The 21,602-nt window shown below is 44.4% G+C and overlaps 1 protein-coding gene across 1 annotated transcript in view; it reads left to right on the top strand.

Annotated features, from left to right (window-relative positions):
• SFXN1 (sideroflexin 1) overlaps nucleotides 1-20,593 on the top strand; it is a 55,639-nt gene extending 35,046 nt beyond the window's left edge. The window contains exons 5-11 of the mRNA XM_052646296.1: nucleotides 1,359-1,434; nucleotides 2,014-2,099; nucleotides 3,327-3,454; nucleotides 6,839-6,888; nucleotides 14,193-14,242; nucleotides 14,655-14,702; nucleotides 18,205-20,593. Of these exons, the coding sequence (XP_052502256.1) occupies nucleotides 1,359-1,434; nucleotides 2,014-2,099; nucleotides 3,327-3,454; nucleotides 6,839-6,888; nucleotides 14,193-14,242; nucleotides 14,655-14,702; nucleotides 18,205-18,301 (535 nt within the window). The 3' untranslated portion in view covers nucleotides 18,302-20,593. The remainder of the gene's footprint in view (nucleotides 1-1,358; nucleotides 1,435-2,013; nucleotides 2,100-3,326; nucleotides 3,455-6,838; nucleotides 6,889-14,192; nucleotides 14,243-14,654; nucleotides 14,703-18,204) is intronic.
• The last annotated feature ends 1,009 nt before the right edge of the window (nucleotides 20,594-21,602 follow it).

The raw sequence follows: 21,602 nt of genomic DNA, 5'->3' as shown, positions 1-21,602 counted from the left end.
CGCTGGTAGGAAGGCAGGGCTCCTGCACCCAAGGGCACATCCCCTTCACCCACACAGAACACACAGCAGACAGCTCGGGGCAGGCCCTGTGGGTTACCCAGATAGCAGCATCAGCAGTTGGGGGGTCTCTGCAGAAATCCAGGGGATCTTATATCTGATTTGTCTTTAAAATAGGACGTCTCTGGAGCCTGAAAGAAAGTGAATGGATTTAAAATTTTGCCTCCTGTGAGAAAATGTTCAGGCAAGCTAAAGTGATTAGTTAACCAAAACTTTGAGCCTAACTTATATAACACTTCAAAGAATTTTTGGTTTTGCTTTAACTCTTAAATTGAGTTTGATCATCTGTATTCTTCTATTATCATCCAAGGGAACAAAGAATATTGAAATCTGCAACCCAGCAGTGCTGATCACACCTTCATTTCATCCGATTCTTGAATTAAAATTTATTTAAAAATAATAGAGAACTGCTTGGGCTTACTTGTATTTTGAGGATAAGACTTTTAGTATTTTTATACAGTAAGAAGTCATTTTAAGAATGGCTGCACTGCATTTTTACTTTCAGTATGTATAGCAATATTTTCAGAGGTACTTTTTATTTAAGTAAGTCCATAGGCTACAAACATTTAAGCTAATATGCATTTCCCCATATTTGTAGCTTCCTGCCCAGTGTTCTTGCCTAGAGAATCCGAGGGACGGGGAGCCTGGGGGGCTGCCGTCTATGGGGTTGCACAGAGTTGGACACGACTGAAGCGACTTAGCAGCAGCAGCAGCCCAGTCACAGCTTCCTTTCTTCCCCTCCCCCAGACACACATATTCTTCACGTCTACTTGTTCAGCGTGGTAGTTGGGTTTTGTGAAGAATGCCATTTTTATATGGGTCTGCTTCCTTTTTGTATGAATAGCTCTACTGGCAGAGCTGAATATATCATTGATGAATCTTTTTTAAAATTTATTTTACTGAAGTATGGTTGATTTACAATGCTGTTAGTTTCTACTGTGCAGCAAAGGGATTCGGTTAAAATGTACATTCTTTTTCATATTCGCTTCCATTGTAGTCTGCCGCAGGATGTCGCCTGTAGTTTGCTGTGCTGGGCAGGAGAACACTGCTGTTCATCCGTTCTATATACAGTGGTTTGCATCCACTAAACCCAAACCCGCAGTCCGTCGCTCCCTCCTCTCTTCTGGCTTGGCAGCCACGAGGCTCTTCTCGTGAGCGTGTTCCTGTCCCTCCAATAAGCTCATTTGTGTCATGCTTTATGGAATCTCTATTCTTAATCTTCTTCATTTCTTCCCAAAATGTTGGACTTGAGTTTTCTGATATACACTCATTTGTTTATGTACCATTTTCCTTCTTTTCAGTGAACTGGGAACAGCTTACGTTTCTGCAACGACAGGTGCTGTAGCAACAGCTCTGGGACTCAACGCGTTAACCAAGGTATTCAGATTTTTGTCTCCGTAGTGAAGCGTCTTGATTTGTTCTCACCTACCTGGCTCGAAGTCTCTCTGTTATTTCTCAAAATAGTTCAAGTCTGATGACTTTCTTATTATAGTCATCATCTTCAACTGTTTTTTGCTTTTTTAAAAAAAATTATATCCTCACTAATAACATTTGCCAAGACACTTGTTTGTGCCTGACACTGTGTCTTAAGCGCTAAATGCTTAAGGGCCCACCCACAGAGCCCACCACGGCTGGGTGCTGGGCAGGGTGCCTCGGGGCACACCTCTGAAGGGTGGAGGAGTCAGCATCTAAACCCCAGACTTTGGGACTTCAAAACCCCTGCTCCGTCATCCACATGCAGCCATCAAAACATCATGGATGTCCACCTGGTCCCAGGATGCCCAGGCTGGCAATAGGAAAATAACCTCTAGGAAAGAAGTGTTGAGCACACTTTTGGCCTGCGTTGCTATACAAGTAGGACTCTGCCTTGGTAGTGGTGTTTTGAGAAGAAATAAGTATTTGCATTCAGTACTGTAGAAAACTAAGATCTTGCTTTCGGAATTGTGTTTTCTGCAGCGTGTCTCTCCGCTCATAGGACGGTTTGTTCCCTTCGCTGCTGTAGCTGCGGCTAATTGCATCAATATTCCATTAATGAGGCAGAGGTAAGGTTGATGTGCCCTCCTAGAGAGGACTTTTGCTTGACAGTAGGATCTCTTCTAATAAATTGCTTTGTTAAACTTTAAAACCATTTGTTTTATTTTAGTATTTGCAGATGAAAGTATATGAGATTTGCCTCCATGTCATCTGGTAATGGGGTGAGGATGGGCCCATTGATGAAACAGGGTCAGCTCTGAGTTGCTGATTATTAAAGTGGACTGATGAGCATATGGGATTTGGACTAGTCTTTCTATTTCTGTATGATACAAGGTTTTAAAAAAATAGACCTCAGGCTTATGTCTGTGCCCAGAAAGCTTATTCTATAAAATAGGTTCTTCCCCCACCCAGATTTTCTTTTAGGGTTTACGATAAGATTAATCTATGTCTTTGGAAGTATTTTTTAGTACTGGCAAAAATTAAAGGAGAAGGAAGAATGAAAAAAAAGCATTTTGGAATGGATAACAAAAACCAGGGTAACAGAGAAGCAATAATTATAGCTTTAGTGACCACAGTTAAATGTCCAGTAGTGCCTGTACTTGTGGCTGCTCTATCAGTATAGTTAGCTCACTTAATGATGCTGTGAATTGTATCTCTCTCCTTTTCTTTTCTTTAGAAATTCAGGCAAGGCTTCACTGTTAGGGAATATTCTGGAGAAAAGATACAAAGAGACCGAAACAGCCAGCTCCCACTTTTGAAGAGCCTGGAGCAAAAGCAGGGGGCTGGGGTAGGCCCCTGCACATGACAACCTAAGGACTGGGCAAAATGCCTAAGCCACCGTCCTGCTGGACCCCTGGACACACCCCTACTCTCACCGCATATAAGGAACAAGCTGGCCCCCAACCAAGGGAGCTGGCAAGCCCCCAGGGAGCCAGCAAGCTAGAAAAGGAAGCTGTTGCTTGTTTTCGCTCCCCACTGCTGCAGCAGGAGCCCCAGTTAAGCCTTGCCTGAAATTCTTTAAGTTACCTAGTCATCCTTTGAGTTCTATTGTTATTCAAAATGCTACCTTTTTTTTTCTTTTTACAAAATTTGCTAGTGTTGTTTCCTTTTTGTGTCTGTCCCACAAGGATTAAGCCTGTTCGTGGCATTTAAAAATCAGGCTTATTAGGGCCAAAAATGACCCTGGAGTGCATTTTTGGATTAAGTAGGGACTTGATCTTTCACAGCCTAAGTACTGTTTCCAGCTGTTCCATGAACCGCCTGTGTATGAACTTTGCACGTGTCTTGCTCTCCAGGGAACTCAAAGTTGGCATTCCTGTCACAGATGAGAACGGGAACCGCCTGGGCGAGTCAGCAAACGCTGCCAAACAAGCCATCACGCAAGTAGTTGTCTCCAGGATCCTGATGGCAGCCCCTGGCATGGGTGAGGAGAACCTTGGCATCTGTTCGCGTACTTGGCACATCTCGCTTGAACAAGCGTTGGTGTGCCAGTGAGCACCAACTGTGAAGGATCCCTCCCTGAGATGGCGTCTGGTCAGGGAGGCAGAGAATTGACCAAATAAGTCAGATATGTAATCTATGAGATGGTTACAAGGGCTCAGGGGATACAGAGGGTGGGGGTCTTGGAGTGGAAGTTTTATCAAACCCAAGTCCGTGTGTCCAGTGAGGCCGAACACTACCAGACGACAGAGTTTGGAGAAGAGGAAGGTCTGTTGCAGGGCTGTGCAAGGGCAGTGTGGCTCGTGCCCCCCAAAAAACCCCAAAGCATTTACAGACACAGCATTTTTAAAGGCCACACAATGGGGAGGGGCTGCCGCAGGGTATGTGACTGGCTTGTGCATAGTTCTCTGATTGGTTGATGGTAAGGTAACAAAGAGGGTTAACAGCATCAGTCCTTGGGCGCCGGACAGTCTGGGGGCTGCGTGCTCATGATCGTCCTGAGATGCTGTTATCTGGGTGCTTCAGAGAGGAGCTGCAGCAGAGGATGTGGGGGACGGGGTCTGTCCCAGGAAGACCCCAGAGGTCCTGCTTGGTGGCAGGAGTAGATTGGGCAGACAAGGGGGAGGGTGGTTCCAGGGATGCATCGTCTGGGGCACGTGGAACAGCAAGAGATGGCTGAGGCATGCCTGGTGGCTGGAAGCATCACAGGGCCATGTGGGGGGAGAGAAGGGGGCAGGGACAGTAGACAGGGCAGCCGGGCTGGCGTGGGCAGAGCGCGGATGGCTCTGCAGGCGTTTGGAGTCCTGGCTTTAGTCCCAGGGGTGGAAGGCCATGCAGGGTTTTGAGCAGGGGAGTAGCAATAATAACTCAACTCGGGCTTTAACTGCACGACCCTGGGCGCCATGCTGAGAGTCAGCTGAAGAGGAACCAAGACTGGTGACTGGAGACTGGTCAGGATGGCGGTTGGACCAGGGCAGTTGGCAGTACGGGTGATGAGAATTTGGAGAGAAAGAATTGGGTCTTAGTCAATCTTGACAAGAAACTTCTAACAGTTCTTGAATAAGAATAATTTATACTGAGGATTTATTTGTATCAGTTGGAAACCATTGGAACACAAACCAAGTTGGGTTAATTCCAACAGCTCTGAATAAAATGGCTGCCAGGATGGACTTAGTTTTGTCCATTAGACTTGGACTCAGCATGATGAAATGCAGAAAATCTCTGCTGTGACTTAGTTCCTCTGAGAATCTCTGATCTAGTCCTAAAGCTTCTTCAGCTACACTCAGACCAGGACTCTCAAGAAGGTTCTCAGAAACCAGAGGGCCCAAGAGAACGTTACTCTTTAAAGAAAAAAGAAAACAGAAATGAGTGTCTTCAATTTCCTTGTCTAAATTGAGGGCACACAGCCCTTGGCTATTTACTAAGCTCTCAAAGGAGGCATGCTTACTTGAGCGCTGTTAGATTTTCCCAGGGATGTGTTTTTGGTTGTTGTCTTTGAATTCCTTTTGTCATTGAGAATGCTCATCAGCATTCCTCACAAGTAGGAGTGAGCAAACAAAAGTTAAAGAAAGAAAACTTTCTTCCTTTCCGACTACTGGCACTCCAGCTAATTGGTTATCTGATTAAAAAGCAGAGACATTACTTTGCCAGCAAAGGTCCATCTAGTCAAAGCTATGGTTTTTCCAGTAGTCATTTATCAATGTGAGATTTGGACCATAAAGAAAGCTGAGCACCAAAGAATTGATGCTTTTGATCTGTGGTGTGAAGAAGACTCTTGAGAGTCCCTTGAACTGCAAGGAGATCCAACCAGTCCATCCTAAAGGAAATCAGTCCCGAATATTCATTGGAAGAACTGATGCTGAAGCTGAAACTCCAATACTTTGGTCATCTGATGTGAAGAGCTGACTCATTGGAAAAGACCCTGATGCTGGGAAAGATCGAGGGCAGGAGGAGAAGGGGATGACAGAGGATGAGATGGTTGGATGGCATCACCGACTGGATGGACATGAGTTTGAGCAAGCTCCGGGATAGAGTGAAGTACAGGGAAGCCTGGCGTGCTGCAGTCCATGGGGTCCTAGAGTCGGACACAACTGAAAGACTGAACTGAACTGAACTGATTAACCACCGTTAAGTGATTTAACAAAGACATCATCGTGTGACAGCGGTGTGCACGGTAGGGTGGGTGAACTGAGGAAACCACAGTCATGAAATGTAGGCCAAGAGTCCCCGGAGTCAGGGACCAGCATGTTGTCACTGACCTGCGAGGAGCTGGGGAGGCTGCCCTGGTATACCTGCTGAGCCCAGGTCTCCAGATTTTATGAGACCAAGCTGGCCACTCCAGCTGCTACCCTGGGTAGGCTTTTGGTTTTGCTCTTTCCCAGTTTGAAATACAAGGCTCCTCTTTGGAGTTCAGTCATCCCAACAGATTTGTTTCCAGTGGCTTGGTTATCTGAAACATTATTTAGTCCCAGGAGAAGAGACAGTCTTCCTATCCCAGCAACATCTCTAAAGGTAATTGCTGTGACAGTTTAGTCTAATGGATAGTCGAGTCTGCTAAGTCGCTCCAGTCGTGTCCGACTCTGTGTGACCCCAGAGACGGCAGCCCACCAGGCTCCCACATCCCTGGGATTCTCCAGGCAAGAACACTGGAGTGGGTTGCCATTTCCTTCTCCAATGCATGAAAGTGAAAAGTGAAAGTGAAGTCGCTCAGTCGTTTCCGACTCTTCACGACCCCATGAACTGCAGCCCACCAGGCTCCTCCATCCATGGGATTTGCCAGGCAGGAGTACTGGAGTGGGGTGCCACTGAATCACGAGTAAATGAACTAAGCTATCTGATGTTTTACATGGATCATTGCAGCTTATCGTCCTGGCTAGTTTGATACAGTTATCCCCTTATATAGATGAGGAAAACAGAAAACCAAAGCTCAGAGCAGTGAGGTGACTTTTTCTGAATCACCCCAGCTAACAAGTGGTCTGTGTGACTCAAGGCAGGAATTTTTATACTGTACTCCATAGGGATGGACACCTGGGAAAGGCTGCATTTGTATCATTGGTACAGAAGGGGAAAGTTTCTGATGTTTGCATTGTTGCATATTTAATGTTAAAGATAAAGTTCTCATCAAGATCATAAAATTTTCTAGCTGGCATAGAGCATTGTGTTATTTTTCAAAACTTTAACAAATGGAAACAGTGGGGGTTTTTGTAATGCTAAGATATTTTAAAGAATATTGCAATTGCTTTTACTCTGCCAGTGTGAAACTAGTCTGCAAGTAATATAAGCCTTTCGTGAAATTGTTGAGGAAAAAAAAATGTGAGCTGAAAATAGACATTATCCAAGATTTAAGCGGGTCTATCTTTACTTCCAGCCATCCCTCCATTTATCATGAATACTCTGGAAAAGAAAGCCTTTCTCAAGGTAAGCCCCAGTTCTGTTTATCCTTGTCTCAATCCATACAATTTGTCTTCAGACTTCAGACTATACAGACTATTTCCCACGTGGATAGGGAGTAAAGAATTTAAAGGCCAGTGGCAGTTGGACACTTGATGAAATATTTTATTTCTAATAAGAAATATTTGAAAAAGTTCCATAAATCTTTCATTTGTTGAATGCTGCCCTCTCCTCTTGGGCGGCCATAACCCAAGTACACGCTTATCTTAGTTATCAGTCAGATCCCTAGCTAAGTAATAATGAAGAGAGGGTATGAATTTGGAATGATTCGTTTGTAAGTCCCTATACATCGGATCTGAAAGGAAAGAATAGTTGGGAGTAGCAGCTTCACAGAATACTGAATTAGTGCCTAGATGTATTTTTCTTTGGCAATCATCTCTAATAATCCATTAATCTATCAGCCGCCTCCCCTCAGGGTCTGAAAACATTCCAGGATGAAACTGTAACTGAGAAACCTCTGTGGACTGTCTGCATTCTTATGGTTTCCAGGATTCAGATGCAGTTGTATTTACGCCTCACCTTAGCTTTCCAGTTTCCTGTAACAGGTAGGGAGGAGGCGGAGGTTGCAGCTTCTCTGGCTCCTGCTGTGCGTGGAATCTGACCCCGTTGCTCCTGCGGGAGGAAGGGCTCCTGCTCCTGGCTGGGGGAGCAGGCGTGTGGTAAACACTGCAGCTTTCTCAGGGCAAACCATCACAATGAGGGAACACTACCAGACTTTGAAAGAAGGACATGGTTCATGGACCTGACGCTTTCTGAATGATTTCTGTGTATTCACTCTATGGGCTCCAGAGGGGAAAATTAAGACCGACACCAAATATTTTTCAATGCAATTACATTCTCAGACGATAAGCCAAGAAAAGTATGCTTTGAAAAAACGATAGTATTGAGTGCCTCATTTGACTGGCATGTCGGATGTACCAACCCCGTGTGAGAGCAAGAAAGAGGGCCCTCTCCTCAGCAGCCCGCTCATTCTCTCCTGGGAGCTTCGGGTACATGAGCAAATTATATTCTCGGAGCTTCTTCCTCTAGCAGTCTCACACGTCGAGGTGAGTGCTGTGATGGGGCGTTGCAGTGTCTCTGTAGCGATCGAGCTGTTCTCCTCCGAGCATCCCAGGTGATCCACAGGCCCCTGGACCACCCCCAGGAAGCAGCATTCTTACATGCCTGCTGAGTCTCCATCCATCTCCTGGTGGATTTCTACAGTCTTAAGTGTAAGCTTAAACAAAAATATACATTTTCACTGATGTAACCAGTAAAGCTGTTAGTGAAGACCAAAACGTAAAGGTGACCTCATTTGACATCTTACCTACTTTGATAAGCTCTTACTTGAGGATTCATGAAAAGGCTTTGCTGAAGTCTCTTTCCGCTGCAGAATTTAGAAATGATGAATTCTTTAAAGCTGCTCAGGGATTAGTGTGTGTGCTGGAACAGAGACTAGATCTTGAAGCTACCATATTATGTAAACAGATGAACTCTTTAAAGCTGCCAAGGAATTAGGAGATGTACTAGAACGGTGACTAGGTCTGGAAACTACTAAGTTATGTGAACATCTAAAACTCACCAACTTTGATGTCTCATTGATTTTCAGATAATGTAAAAAAAAAAAAAGGTGATGCTCCTTTCTCTATCTATCCCTGCTTTCCTTATGGGAAGTGGTTTAGGCTTTGAAGGGGAAAACCTGTCAAATGAACTTAGAGAGGAGCCATCAGCCTTATCCTCCAGGATGCTGGTAGGAAGTGGAACATCCGGTGGCTTGTTAACTTAACAGATACAGAATTGATACACTGTTCTTCACTGCTAGCTCTTGATCTGATAAGACATTAGGATTACAGTCCTTCTGCAAAGGCATATGTTGACCCAGGCAACCTTTGGATTTTCCTGATTGTTAATTTCTTAAGGTATTGGCTTGCCAACTTCAGGGGCAACAGAGAATCAAAAAAAAAAAAAATCCAGTAAATCCAACCTCCCCCTCCTGCAGACTTTAAGCAAAATCAGACTTTTAAAGCAAGATCAGATTTCCACATGGATACAAGGCTTGGAGACAGTCACCTCATCCTGTTGTCTGGCATAAAAGTAAACTTTTGCAGGAGAGGAATACCAAGTGTGAGTCATTCCACCAGTAATACATCACTGTTGCGAATCAGCACCTGTGAACGCAGCAGGGAGACCACCTTCAGTGGCGGTACCCCCACCATCAAAGCCTTCCCAGTCCTCTCTCTCGGCCTCCCCAACACCACCCAGCACCCTGTTAGCAGAGGGATGTCAGCAGCCCGACTCCGCAGCGAGGCTCCGAATCTGGCCGTTTGCCGCTGCTGCTGGGACATTACTCCCTGGGCGTCTCACTCCTGGCTGTGGGTATTGAGCGCACATGGGTGCTAATGTGGGCTTGGGGTTCCAGAAATTCTCTGAGAGAGTCTGCATGCAGATCTATGCTCATGCTGAAGTTCGGTCACCAGAGAAAACAGTGATGTGAACTTGGCCCTTTCTTCTCCCAACCGTCACGGCCTTGAACTCCCGGGGTCTCGGTGTCGTTGGGAAAGCTGCTGCCGTTACTCTAATATCTCGGCAGCAGACACTGGCCAGGAGACAGGGCTGGGTATATTGCATCATTTTCCTCCTGGGACAGACAGAAACTGCCACAGATACAGCCTGGCGTTCTCTTCCAGAAAGCACAATGACACAAGCAGCTAGCCACTATTCCCACAGGGCCCTAGGGTTTTCCACACGAAAAGTGAATCACTGTTGTGTTTCCCTCCCTTGTCCTTCCTCCCTGGTTTGCTTCCCCTCTGCCTGCCCCACTTCCCCCCTGAAGGGCCTCACACAGGGCCGGAGGAGGCTGCTGGCATCAGAAGCCATGTGGCCGGGCGGGGAGGCGGTCAGAGAAGCTCATGGATCCGTCCAAGGGCCTCACTAGCTGTCAAGGGTCTGGCTGCTGCTAAACTGATTCAGACCTCCTTGGAGGATGGTGTTTTGAAAGAGCTTTGGCTAAATGTTGAGCTCCTCAGACATACATCTCCCTCCTACGTTCAGGGTGGTTGTTACATCAGAATATTGCATTTTTGCCCGCGTAGCAAGGACTGTAGGACTTCATTGATGTACGGCTGTTGTGAAAGCAGGGGTGGAGGCAGCTTATATTTGTATCCATACATTTCCATCTGCAAAGCACTCTCACACACTATTTTGAAAGGGAGGCTCTTCTGAGCGCCTTTTACAAAGGCTCAGAGATCATTTCTTTAGCTGTGCACCATGTCCGTGTGGGCAGCCACGTCTGCCTGGGTCGGTCAGCCCTCTGTTCCCACAGCTCCAGCAGCCAGAAGTGCCTCCCTGCAAGGATGTGCTTCTCGGGGCTTTCACCTTGGATGTGACCAACCCTGCAAACATGAAAGGAATTGAATGTTCTTGGCTTTTTTAACCGGTGAGCTTGGGGAGCGTTCGGCATGACTCATCCTTCCCCCCACGCCCTGTCTTTTTCCAAACGGAGTGCTAGCAAAAAGCATCAGCTGTGGGCAGGTGACTCACTGAAATCTTTGCAGTAAACCAGAAGTTCATTGCTTAAAAGCTGGTGCTTCACCCAACAGTTTTCTTGAAGAATAGCTCCTGTGGTCTCTTTACCTTGCTGGCACTTTTCATTGAGAACAAAGTTGATATGAATTGGGTCAGATAAGAGCTCCTCATTCCTGAAGTTCTTGTTCGTTTATATTTTCTTTAATAAAGGTGGACAGCTCTGTCTACTCAGTAGATTTTCAGGGTTGTCTCCTAATGGAGTGTGACTGTAGCATTTATTTGTTCATTCGTTTGATGAAGCAGCCCTTTGGTCAATGCCTGTTGCACGCCCAGCAATGTGCTGGGTGCCATTATCATAGAAATAGGGCTTCAGAACCATATGGTGTGGTGGCGGGGAGGGCACAGGGCACATGGTTCCAACGCGTGGTGAATAAGAGTGTGGGGCATGGCAGGAGCTGCCGCAGGTGAGCGGAGACCCCTGAAGATGGCTGGCCAGGGGCACAGGTGGTGCAGAAGCACAGAAAGGGCACAGAGGTGGGAGGCCTGTGTATGGTCAGGTTGCCTGGGATGTGGGCCAGGTGTAGGGAATTGATGGCATACACACATATACTTACCAACTCCCATGTGGTCTAAGTGTAAAGGTCTACAAATGTCATACTTCTAGGAGAAAATAGAACATCTTTGAGATCTGGAGTTAAGCAAAGATTTCTTAGACTTAACACCAAAAGCGCAGTCCGTAAAAGAAAAAATGGACAAATTGGGCTTCATCAAAATGTTAAAATTCTGTTTTTTGAACACTATAAAGAGAATGAAAGGACAGGGAACAGACTGGAGAAAATTTATGCAAAGTATGTGTCTGATAAAAAACTTGTATCCAAAAGATACACTTATTTAGGAAAACAACTCTGTTTTTTTTTAAGGGCAAAAGGTTTGAACAGATATTTCACCAAATATACATAGATATCAAATAATATCACATGTAAAGATGCTCAGTATCTTTAGTCATTGGGGAAATTCAGGTTAAAAACCACATTAGCTACCTCTAAGCACCTGTTGGAATGGCTAAAATTAAAAAGACTGATCATAATAAGTGTTGGCAAGGATGTAGCTAAAGGACCTGAAACTCTTATTCCCTACCGGTGGGAATGTAAAAGGATGCAACCACTTTGCTGTTCTTATTGTTCATTCTCTACGTCATGTCCAACCCTTTGCAACCCCAGGGATTGCAGCACACCAAGCTTCCCTGTCCTTCACTACCTCCTGGAGCTTGCTCAAACTCGTGTCCATTGAGTCAGTGATGCCATCCAACCATCTCATCTTCTGCCACCCTCTTCTCCTCCTGCCCTCAATCTTCCCCAGCATCAGGTCTTTTCCAGTGAGTCGGCTCTTCTCATCAGGAGGCCAAATTACTGGAACTTCAGCTTCAGCATCAGCCCAATGAATATTCAAGGTTGATTTCTGATAAGATTGACTGGTTTGATCTCCTTGCAATCCAAGGGACTCGGAAGAGTCTTTGGAGAATAGTTTGGCAGTTTCTTAAGTTAAACATATGCTTACCCTGCAATCTAGCCATTTCACTCCTAAGTATTTACCTAGAAGAAATGAAAATGTATGTCCATAAAAGGCAAGTATTTAAAGCAGCTTTATTTGCAATAGCCCCAAACCAGAAACAGTCCGAATGTTCATAAACAGGAAAATGGATTATCAAATTCCATTCACACAATGGAATACCTAACCCCCTGAACCATGCATATATACAACAGCATGAGTAAATCTCAAAATAATTGTACAAAAGAGTAGGTACTGTATATAAAATCCTAGAAATCATAAACTAGTATATAATGACAGAAAGTAGATCGGAGGTGGCCAGGGAATGGGTATAGCAGGGTTTTGGAAAGATGGCGGAATGGCCAATGGCACAAGAAACAAAACAAGGATGACAGCTACAGATATTTAATTACCTTGATTGTGGCGATGGCCTCACAGCTGAATACATATGTCAAAACTTCAGCACGGTCAGTATGTGCAGTTTCCTGTCTTTCATTTACAGTATGAAGTAAAGGGTAGAGATCATTGGAAAGAGAAAGAATGTACTCATACTAACTTTTTGAGCTTTTACTTCATTGAATATGTATCTTTTTAAACTTGTGATTACTGTCTTTAATTCATTTAAAATATCCTGTTTCCACAATTCTGTGCTCTGTCCCTCCCTCAGGTTCTGGGATTATTTAGGGGAAAACCCAAACCTCCTCAGCTCACTTTTAAAATCTCAGACCACGTTCTGTTGGAAGTAGGGGTGAATGAGGCGGGAGGGGGTGCTGGAAAGGAGTTGGGAGCAGGGATGACATCCAGGTTGAGCTTCATGGGAGAGATCGGAATTGTCCGGAATCCTTGCGGTTACTGAGAACCGTTCCAACAAAACCCTCTGCACGAGCCTCCGTCACTGTTTGGTTTGTGCACAGCCGCTGCTGAGATCACACACGGCTGTTCAAGAGTCACTTGAGAAGAAGAGGCTGCTCTCGTGGGTTCTCATGGGTCTATCTTCAAGCAAGATCTTATTCAGTTCTTAGCTTGCCTTCCCGTCGCCACGTCTGTGCTCCCAGTCTGATGGTACACGACTGGGAAAGAAGGAATGCTAGGAAGACGATTCCCCATCTCCTTATGAAAGGCGTGTGGCATCAGTTGGACCCGGCTGCCCCAAATGCAGTTTTTCCTTCTGCCATCCCTTGAGGGGCGGGGCCCGTCTGTGCGAGCTCTGTGGGCCTGTCTCTGCTTGCTGACATCTCTCCCTTTCTCTCCCTTAACCCGCGGGATGTACCTTTTCGCCAGAGGAGCCTTCTCGGAGAGCAGGGTACGCCTCTCACACAAGCCCCCTTGGGATCCTGATCTTTTAATTAACTACTTGTGTTGACTCTGGCTGATTTCATTACAACTAGTTGGCAACTTGGTGGCAGCTCTTTCAGTGGCCTTACTTATATAATCTATATATCTCATTGCTCATTATATTGCATATTATGCTTTTATAAAAATTCCCTTTTGAAAGCTAAAAATCTAATAACACATACTCTCCAAAAGACCAACCAACTCATTCATTTCTATTAATGAAAAAGTGGCAGCCAAGAATTTGTTATACTAGCAATTATTTTAACCATACTGACAGCTACTAAAACCAGGAGAGGAGAGGTGCAGGGTTGGGGGCGGGAGCAGGGCAGCAATGGCTTTGGGTTTCTGAACATTGCAGGCACAGTTCTAGGTGCTTGATAAATGTTATCTGGAGTATCTTCGTGCACATGCTTTTAGGAAGCTGTTGGGATCTTCATTTTGCAGAGAAGGAACCAGAGCTTGGGCTGGGTGGACTCTGCCTCCCTTTCCCCACAGTGGGGGTGAACTGGAAGGACAGAGATTTGAATACAGGTTTGTTAAGTCTTCCGGCTTTGGAACCACACTCCTCCCCAGCCAGGAGACAAATTATAGCCAAGCAATAACATTTTCTCCAGCTCCCATTTACAAGCAGACATCTCTCTGATTCTAAGCGCAAGGGAGGAATAGGAGAAGCCACCTGACCCTCGCATGCGCATCGTGGCTGGATGGCGAGGGATGCAGGAAGTCGGGACTAACGTGCCGTTGCAGTGGTGCCCCCACACCGCGCTAATCGCATCCCAGCTGGATCTTGTAATGTGGCCACGCTCCTTCCAATTAACCAGCAGAGAAAACTGTCTCTGAGAGCCTGTATAAAAAGTACTCAAGATAGTTTATTTCTTTCCCAGAGGTTCCCATGGATGAGCGCACCTGTTCAAGTTGGAATAGTTGGCTTTTGGTGAGTAGAATTACTTCAATGTCATTCTTTCTTTTTTTAAGATTAATATACAGCATATGAAAGTGAGGGCTAATATGGGACATGCATTTTGAAAAATGAGACCATCTCAGAACATCTGGTCCCAGTCATTAGCTAGAAAGAAACTGTCTTTAGAGAAACCTGCAACATTTGGGGCTATTTGTGTGATTAGGTTTTTTTAAACTCCTTTTATCTCTGTTTTAAATTTTTTCCCTTTTTTAAATTATTTTGGCAGCCCTTAGTAGTAAAATTACACAAACAGTACTTATTTTTGTGTTGGCAGTATAATACTCAAAAGAAAGAAAGGGGATTGTTATCAAAGTAGAATAGAAAAAATCTGAAAAGTAGACCATTTCAAAAGTGCTCTGATGTGTCTTTTTCATTGTTCTTAAAGCTTGGTATTTGCTACACCTCTGTGCTGTGCTCTGTTTCCACAGAAAAGGTATGTATTTGTTACTCTTCAGAACGATCCTGCGTTTTAACCCTAAAAACTAGTTGAAGACACAGGTTCATTTAACTAGGAGGAAAGTTGAGTCTCAAAAAGATAATGAAGCTGAGTCTCTAAAAGGAAGAGAGAGGGGCAGAAATTAAATGCACATCTATTTAATATCAAAACTCTCTTTGCCCAGCTCTTTGCTACCTGCTATGATTACATTTGAAAATGCTTTATTCTTGTGTAAGACCCAGGTTAACTCTGGTGCAAATTTGCTCTTATAAAAATTTAAATATGATTCACTGGTGTCCAGTCCATTGGCAAAGGCATCTATAAGGCAGAAATATTAGAATTTAAGTTCCACCCCTAGGGAGAGCAGCTGTATGCAGTTAACTTTGGCGGTTGGTATATTGGCTTTCCTTCTTCCTACTTGAGTTTTTTTTTTTCCCTTTTTGCCTTAAAAGCTTTATTGTGCATATATCTTTCATCACAAGTTGCCCTTGAATCCTGCCTTTGATGTAAGAACAGGATTAACTGGCATTAAATCAGCATCGCATAAATCTGAGGCTTCAGCCCTTTTCTCGTCTAACGTCCGGGTGCAGAGGGGCAGCACTCTGCCGTGTTGCTGTGATTTCTGCCTCCAGTCCGGCCTTTGTCATGTCCTTCATGGACAGCAGGCCCCGCACAGATGGCCTTTAACGCTCGAGGCTTTCCAGTGGCTTTGGGACGCGATAGTCTCTTCTGGAACGGACTTCATCATGCCCCCCATCTGATGGAGACATCCGTCTTTTATCTGGTCCTACACTTGTCTTTGACCCCCACTGTTGTTAGCTGGGGACTTAAATTTCAAGGAGAGGGAACCTTTATCACCTTGATGCCCATAGTTAAGCCCCCCTTGGAGAGGGCAGGAGCTTTAGAACCTGTTGTGAAGCCTGATACAGATGAATTTCCTGAAGAAGAGCACTGTTTAATTGGGCGAACCCCAGAATCTCAGGGCTTCAGGTAAGAAAGGTTTGTTTCCTTAGTCTGCGGTACTGGAATATCAGTGGTTCAGCACTTGACCTTGCGCTCAGTGACTTAGGAGCGTGGCATTTGGGTCGAGAAGGATCTGACTTCCAATCTCAGCTGTACCTCTAGTTTCCTTATCTGTAAAATTAAGATAATACTTGACTTTCCAAGGTTTTATAAGGGTTAAAAATGCATAATGTCTGACCCAAAAATTGAGCACTAAGTCATAGCCATTATCACTGCCATTAGCAACATTATTTTAAAATTACCCAAGGTCTCCGTATAGAGAAGAAAAAAACAGCCACTGTGTTTTTTTCTATATTCATAATTTTTCTTTTTTTGCATTATGTCTATAAATCTATATCCTGTCTTTTTAGCTCTTAGTTAACCACATCTCAACTATGGTGGTGGTGGTTTAGTCACTAGGCCCTGTTTGAATCTTGCGACCCCATGGACTGTAGTCTGCCAGGCTCCTCTGTCCATGGGATTCTCCAGGCAAGAACACTGGAGTGGGTTGCCGTTTCCTTCTCCAGGGGATCTTCCTGACCCAGGGATCTCCACTGCAGATGGATTCTTTACTGACTGAGCCACCAGGGAAGCCCGCTCAAGTAAAGAACAATTCTTAAGCAACTAATTACTAGTGTTACCAAGCTCAGGTTCAGCTGCTTGCAGCTCAGAAGCCAGTAATTCAAGACACAGGTGTCAGTAGAAAGGAAAGATGCTTTAGTCAGGGAGAAGGTGAACACGTGTCCAGAGACCAACTCCAAAGATTTTGCTCAGTTGTGACAGTTTTTTTTTTCATGTAATACCTTTTATTAAAAAAAAAAAAAAAACTTTTAATTTTTGTATTGGAGTGTAGCCTGTTAATGGCACCCCACTCCAGTACTCTTGCCTGGAAAGTCCCATGGACAGAGGAGCCTGGTAGGCTGCAGTCCATGGGGTCAAGAAGAGTCGGACACGACTGAGCGACTTCATTTTCACTTTTCACTTTCATGCATTGGAGAAGGAAATGGCAACCCACTCCAGTGTTCTTGCCTGGAGAATCCCAGGGACGGGAGAGCCTGGTGGGCTGCCGTCTCTGGAGTCGCACAGAGTCGGACACGACTGAAGCGACTTAGCAGCAGCAGCAGCAGCAGCCAGTTAACAAAGTTGTGACAGTTTCCTTTGAAGAACAAAGGGACTCAGCCACACACACACACGTATCCATTCTCTCCCAAACTCCCCTCCCATCCAGGCTGCCACATAACGTTGATCAGGGTTCCCTATGCTATACAGTAAGACCTTGTTGGTTATCCATTTTAAATATAGCAGAGTGTCCTTAGTATAGGGACACTATAGATGTACGTGTCCATCCCAAACTCCCTAACTATCCCTTCTCCTCATCCTTCCCCCCGCCCAGCAACTGTAGGTTTGTTCTCTAAGTCTGTGAGTCTGCTCCTGTTTTTTAAGCAAATTCATTTGTATCATTTCTTGTTAGATTCCACATATAAAGGATGTCATATGATATTTCTTCTTCTCTGTCAATCACGACAGTTTTTAAAGGAAAAAAAGAGGAGGGGAAGGAATCTCAGTGAACCACCTACTCTGTCTTCAGATGTTGTCTTGCCCGAATGATCTGCCTGCAGATTGCTTGGCAGGGGGCAGAGTAAGGGGTGGGTGCTGGGGATAGAGAGCGCATCTTTTTTTTTTTTAACTGCTTAATTCTTCATTCTTCTTTCTATCTGGGAAAAGAACAGGTTATTCAGGACAGCATAAGTCAGGAGTTAGGTTAAATTGCCTGGTGATCCCATTCCTGTAACTAGTTTCTTTTAAGATTAGAGGGGAACAGAAATAGGCAAATAGGAAAGGGGCAAATGAACTTTCCATAACAGAAAGTCAACAGTTTTGCTGGCCAGTTTTTCTTCATCCTCTTACATATTAAGTATGCATTCATAATGAAAAAATAAGCTTTAATACATACGCACATATAAACCATTCAGGTGCATTTTTTACATGCACAAAGCAAAGACTTACAGTGGTCCTTTTCGGTAGTGTGACTAGAAGAGATGTTTTTCTCATATATTTTCATATTTTCTAAAAGTTTCAGAATATATATCACTATAAAGTGGACACAAGCACATTAATGCAAGTGAATTTTTACTGCTAAAAATTCCACTGAATGCATGTGTCTTTTTCTCATGAATTGTGAACATTTATTTTATTTTTCTTAGAAAGTGTCCGGACCAAGATTACTTTCCGATAAATCAGGGTCTGAGAGTGTGATCACCATACCTCCTTGCCAGCCATAAGTGGTTTTTCAGGCTTTTAGTAAGATGAGAAACAAAAAGGGGTCTGATGGTGCCTTTCTTTCTTATTTAGTGATAGTTTCCTGGGACGCGAAGCGTTTTTCAAACAGGGCTCTCGCACCAGTCGTGGGGGTGAACGGGGGTCCTCACTTTCCTCTCCTCGGGTTCGAATTTCCACCGTCCATGGCATGACCCTGTCTTTTTCTCCCTCCTCCCAGTTCCATGTCTGTGACAAGCTTGGAAGCTGAGCTGCAAGCCAGGATCCGAGAGACCTACCCTGAGTTACGGCGTGTGTACTTTAACAAGGGGTTATAAAGCAGGTTAAGGAGCATCTTCAGAGGAGCCTGCCTGCCGTGAGCCTGGTGTAGCCAAGTTGGAGAGGAATAACCTGGGCGGCCGGGTTCTCGTGGTGACAGAAACCTTTTAAAGACCCATAGAAGCCTTTAGAGTCCAGCTGCTACTTATGGCACAGCTCCTGGGGGTGGTCTAGGGGCCTCACCTGCCAGCCCCCGCCCCTTACATTTGAATCATGATATGATTTACAGACACCCTTCCTGTAGCTTTTATAGTCACTGTTTTTTCAAAGACAATGTCCTGACTCACACCCAGAGTTTCCCAGAGCACCGCTAGGCATAGAGTTAGATGTTCAGTCTACTGATTGTCAGTCAGTGAAAAGGAAATCTGTTTAAAATACTGAAATTTTATCCCATTCTTGTTTCAAATCAAGGAGAGCTGAGTAGTGAGTTGAGAAAACACGAAAGCCCTGAGGCTAAACTGTAAAAAAAAAAAAAAAGACTCGTAAATATTAAGGACAGTTTGCTTTTCTGCCCAGGTTGGGCAGGAGGCAACCTGAAGTAGAAGATGAATGTTTTGCATTTGTAGGATGAAAGCTCCTTCATATACCTCCTGAAAGTCAAATAGACAAGTGTGATACATAGAGGCTGCTGTCAACATCTGTAAGCGTTCCTATTGCTGGTCGCTTTCTTTGATTGAATTTTAAATTTATTCCGTTTTATATTATGAAGATATTAATCTTACGTTGCACTTGTTGACTTTATATTCAGTCATTTAAATCAACTAATTAAGTAACTGAAATGCACAAATGTCAAATTTTGGGAGTCTATTCAAAACCAGCACTACATGACTGGGTTGAATCTGGCTTTTTTTTTTTTTTTTAAGAATCAAGAGGCCTCATCTACCTGCATCTCTTTTCTTGTTGTCCTATGAGATCTCTTTGGCTTTCAGAAAGCTACAGAAATGATGTGTATGTGAATCAGTGACTCAATGGATTTTACTTGAATGTTGTATATTACATTCCACCGTGTTTGAAAATAACCAGCCCATGGACCACTGTTTACATCACCTGTCCTAGTTTCACAAGTAATGTATTCAATGTAACAGAGATTATGCTGTAATTCTATAGAGGTTCAAAGGCATATGTGAGGTGGTTATTTCAGTAAGTGTAGACCACTCAATACGATGTGTAATTCAGAGACCTGTAAGTGGAAACAAATGTAGAAACCAGTTTGGGCGGATTTTTGCTGACGATGTGAGCAGACTGAATTTCCTCATGAAGGCAGGATGGCGTGCCTCGTGTCTGTGCCTCTCTTTTCTCTGAAACAGTGAGTGGGCCCGAAGCTGGGCTACTCTGGGCCCTCCTTTTGCTGCCAGAGCTTTCTCATGCAGGCTTTCTGTCTTAAGCCATTTGAAGCAAAAGAGCTTCCCCGTGACATTCTGACCTTGGACGTCTTTTGTTGCCATCTTTGCTTCTCTTTAAAAATTGGTAAAAGCTAGAAATTTGAGGCAGAGCTCCACGAGGTGCTTAAAGGGCACTTTTAACAAGAAACTAAGGCAACTTGAAGGGTTTCCCCAGCGGCTCAGATGGCAAAGAGTCTGCAGTGCGGGAGACCTGGGATCGATCCCTGGGTCAGGAAGATCCCCTGGAGAAGGCAATGGCAACCCGCTCCAGTACTCTTGCCTGGAGAATCCCATGGACAGAGAAGCCTGGCGGGCTGCAGTGCATGGGGTCCCAAAGAGCCGGACACGACTGAGTCACTAACGATTTCACACTCAAGGCCTTGAAGCCTCCACCCCCCCCCACCCCTGCCTCCAGCTAACCTCAGAATTCTTAGCCCCGGATCATTGGCATTTCCATGTTAGTCTTAACCTTCATTGAAAAATGAATGGCTGGTTGAAAGGTTGACAAACTGACCAAACGTTTAATACGTACCAGGATGAGAGAACCAGAGCCTCGTGACAAAAGGGAACGAGGCTGGAGATGTGTCTTTTTAAACGTTATCTGCTGAAGCTTCTGATTTTTGATGCTTCTATAGAGAAATATAAACTGTAAAGTTGAATCATGGTTTATCAAAAGGAACAAAATGAACCAAGGTTGGCAGTCTTTGCTGATCTCTTAGGAATACCTTTTCTGGAGAAAAGTTGACATGAAGTGCAATAAGCTTATAAAGGTAAATAGTTATTAATATTTTGGGTAACATAATGAATTATAAGTATGAATGACTGGCAGCTTTTATTTCAGTATTAGCACAGTGTCTAGCCAGTGTTGGAGTCCATGTATTATTTCATTTCAACTGGATGAAATGTTAAATAAACTCAGAATGAAAATAAATCCTCTCTTTTATTTGTATGTAAAGGACAAAGCAGTTTTTATGTTAAAGTCAATGGTACCTTTCATTCGAACTTAATATCTAGGTACCGTCTTAATATCTAGGTAACTCCTATATTAATCAGGTAATACATTTCTAGTTTTGGCTACCAATTTTCCATGTTTTTGAACAGCATAGAGGCACCCGGCACCCACCACGAGCCCCACAGTGTAAATTCCAGGAGCATTCATTCTGACACAGGGGGAATGAGATTCTGCCTTTGGCCTTGGTGACTAACACCCTTGCACGTGATGCTGAGGTCAATTTGCTTTTATATTGTTCGTCAGAATCTAACATGGAACTCGCGATTTCCGTAGTTCACAGAGAAAACATGCATCTAACCCAGGATCTGGGGAGGGCCTTTTGACAGACGCGACAGAGAGCTGAGCATTCTGCTCTCCTTGGTCACGTCTCTGCACCTGTTTGACTGCTGGAGCTCTGTTCCTCACTTAAACCATGGAGATATACTCGAGATATATTCTAGGGGTCAGACATAGCCAGTACAATCTTGATTGTACCTACTGGTAAAATACACGTATTCAGGCTGCTGACATTCTTTGTGACCTTCAGTTTTATTGGTTTGGATCGATTGGACGGACTAATTGGATCTGCCTCATAGAGCTGTTGTAAACAAGATAACTCCAGTACAGCGCTTCACATATCGCCAGGCACACTCAATGGATGATTGTTCATCGTAGATTTGTTTAAAGACACTGGATGTGCATTCAAAATGCCAGTGTATCAATATACTGGTAAGATTTCAGAATCCCAGCAACTTCCCCAGAGACAACCCACAACGTCACTAAAAATAGCAGATTACAATGGTCACAGGGAGACACTTGAATCCATGCTTTTAAAGTCCCTAACAAGGGTTTGCCTAAATGAGACAGAGGTAGGGAGAGTTTCTGCACATAGATGAGAAAGCTGGGGCTTCGATAGTACGAGCTCAA

The sequence above is a fragment of the Budorcas taxicolor genome, chromosome 10, assembly GCF_023091745.1.
Source record: "Budorcas taxicolor isolate Tak-1 chromosome 10, Takin1.1, whole genome shotgun sequence".
In the NCBI taxonomy this organism is placed as follows: domain Eukaryota; kingdom Metazoa; phylum Chordata; class Mammalia; order Artiodactyla; family Bovidae; genus Budorcas; species Budorcas taxicolor.
The sequence above is the reverse complement of the archived record's forward strand: the minus strand, read 5'-3'. Positions and strand labels throughout refer to the sequence as shown.